General features: G+C 62.5%; 1 protein-coding gene across 1 annotated transcript in view; it reads left to right on the forward strand.

The window, feature by feature from the left end:
- KCNT1 (potassium sodium-activated channel subfamily T member 1) overlaps nucleotides 1–2,614 on the forward strand; it is a 40,355-nt gene that overhangs the window by 10,574 nt on the left and 27,167 nt on the right. Inside the window, 1 exon segment of the mRNA XM_030885316.2 lies at nucleotides 2,389–2,468. Coding sequence (XP_030741176.1) covers nucleotides 2,389–2,468 — 80 coding nt within the window.

Below are 2,614 nucleotides of genomic sequence, written 5' to 3' on the forward strand. Positions count from 1 at the left end.
ATGTGAGTGAGTGAATGAGTGATGTGAGCGAGTGAGTGAATGAGTGATGTGAGTGAGTGAGTGATGTGAGTAAGTGAGTGAGTGATGTGAGATGTGAGTGAGTGAATGAGTGATGTGAGCGAGTGAGTGAATGAGTGATGTGAGTGAGTGAGTGAATGAGTGATGTGAGTGAGTGAGTGATGTGAGTAAGTGAGTGAGTGATGTGAGATGTGAGTAAGTGAGTGAGTGATGTGAGATGTGAGTGAGTGAATGAGTGATGTGAGTGAGTGAGTGATGTGAGATGTGAGTGAGTGATGTGAGATGTGAGTGAATGAGTGATGTGAGTGAGTGACTAAGGAGACCCAGGCAGGCCCCCCTCTGTAGCCTGGCCCCCTCTGCCGGGCAGCTTTGCCATCGCACCAGCCAGCTCCTGGGCCCAACAAGCCCCTCACTAGCACTGCTTCTGTACGTGGTCCTTTCAGCCTTGCTCTCTGACTGGCCATGGAGACTTCTGCCTACTGCCCGCATCAGCATCCGGTGCCTGGTCCTCTGGCTGTGGCCTTGCTCTGAGGCCCAGCAGTGCGCTCGCGCTAACCACCGCCCCGCGCAGGGTGCAGCCCTGCCAGGCCACCCGCCCCTTCCCCGAGAACAACGTGGCGTCTCGGGCCAGGCCAGACAGTCCTGTGGCCCACACACAGCCTCTGGCCACTGGAACCCGGGCTGCTTATTGACCCAAGAGTGCCCTCAACCTGTGACCGTGTATGCCAAGCCCACTGCCCTCAGGGGGGAGTCTGGCCCGGGCGGGGGGGGCGTTAGGGAGGGGTGCTCTGCCCCACGCCAATCCCGCAAGGCCCAGTCCAGCACCCTTGGTCCTGCGTCCACTCCATTAAACACACTTCCTGCTGAAAAGACAGCTTTCAATCCTCTCTGTGTGAGGACTGGGAGCCGGCCACAGCTCATCACAAATTACCGGAGGCCTTGGCATGGAGTGAGGCCAGTCCTCGCTGTGGCATCCCCGTTCCTGGTGGGGTCCCTCCCGGCCACGGAGCTGCCAGCAGCCACTGAGTGGTGCCCACCTGGGTGGGCCCGTGCAGTAGAGGTATCCAGGGGTGTCGGAGAGGCCCTGGGCAGTGGGCGCTTTGTTCTGGGGTACACAGGGCCTGTGGAGCCTCTGTGGAGGGCTTGCAGGAGGTCACAGCCCTCCTGGCGCACAGGGTGGAGGCGTGTGGCACGGGGCTGCCAGCTCCTGGGTATTCACTGCTCACCCTCCCGGGCACCTGCCCAGGACCCGCCCCCAACCCTGAGGCAGGAGGAGGCCCGGCACACAGTGGCTGCTCTGACACCCAGTTGTGTGCCCCTCTTCCTGGTCTAGAATGCCTCTTATTGCAGGGTACCCACCACAGGTCCCTCAGACCTCCTGACTGGGGTAGATGAGCCGGGTGGAGGCATGGACACAGGGAGCACCCTTAGCCTGGGCAGGCCTCAGGGGGCGCACCCCCACTTCTGTGCAGGCTCATAAGACGTCCCTCCTGCCCTGTTGGAGCCTCACCTCTGTGATACTAGGGGGTCCTGGCACAGCCGGGCAGGGCACCTCATTTGAGCCCCACCCCAAACCAAAAGGCCCCTGTCAACAAGGGACCCTACGGGACAGGGCGGCGCTGCCGCTGTGGGCTCCCAAGGCTCCCACTCTTCACAGGGGCAGGCAGCCTCCTCGTTCTCCGGCAGAGTGGCTGGTGAGTTCGAACTGCTGGCCTTGTGGCGAACAAGACCACGTGTAGCCATGACAGCTGGGACACCCACCCACCCCCTGATGGCCAGCTGGCACTCCCTCCACAGGGCTGCTGGGCAAGCTCAGGCCGCAGAGGAGAGAGTCTACCACACACACCCTCCTGCCGCCTGCCCCGTCTGGGCAGTCAGCCCAGGGGCCATCCCAGGAGACACTGGGGCCCGTGTGGGGAAGGGCCGGGCAAGGCTGTATGAACTGGGGGAAGGGGGGCATATAAGGAACTAATGCTGGGGCACAGAAATGGATGCTGCAGTTGCTGGCTACCACCTGGGCATCTTCTTGGGCACAACAGGGTGGGTGTGGGGCCCTCAGGCACAGGCGTCCAGGGCGGCTGCAGCTCGTACTACCCACCCACATGGCTTGGGGGACAGTGGGGTGTAGGCAGTGTGGCCCAGCCACCTGCTGAAACGCGCCCGCCGACCCATGGCACAGCAAGGGGTGTCGCCGAGGTCACCCTGAGTCCTGGTCCTCCATTGGCTCTGTCTGGGGGCGCTGGGTCCCCAGGCCCAGGCCCGGCCACCGGTGGAACCACTGACCCCCAGGACTCATGGTCTGGGTGGGGGCCTGTCCTCTGTCTCCCGGCTGGAGGTCCCCAGAGGCCCAGCCCCTCTCCTCATCCGCAGGGTGCAGGTGGAGTTCTACGTCAATGAAAACACCTTCAAGGAGAGGCTCAAGCTGTTCTTCATCAAAAACCAGAGATCCAGTGAGCGGGCATGGCGGGGCAGGGAGGGTGCTGTGCTGGGGGGGCACTGCAGTGGGTGACATCCATCTTGGCTTCGGCCTCTGTGGCCCAAAGGCACAGAAGCCCAGAACCTGTGGCCCCACTGCCCCTGCTGGATACTGGGGCTC

Source organism: Echinops telfairi, unplaced genomic scaffold, assembly GCF_000313985.2.
Source record: "Echinops telfairi isolate 266 unplaced genomic scaffold, ASM31398v2 ScPeMD7_25;HRSCAF=90, whole genome shotgun sequence".
Lineage (NCBI taxonomy): Eukaryota > Metazoa > Chordata > Mammalia > Afrosoricida > Tenrecidae > Echinops > Echinops telfairi.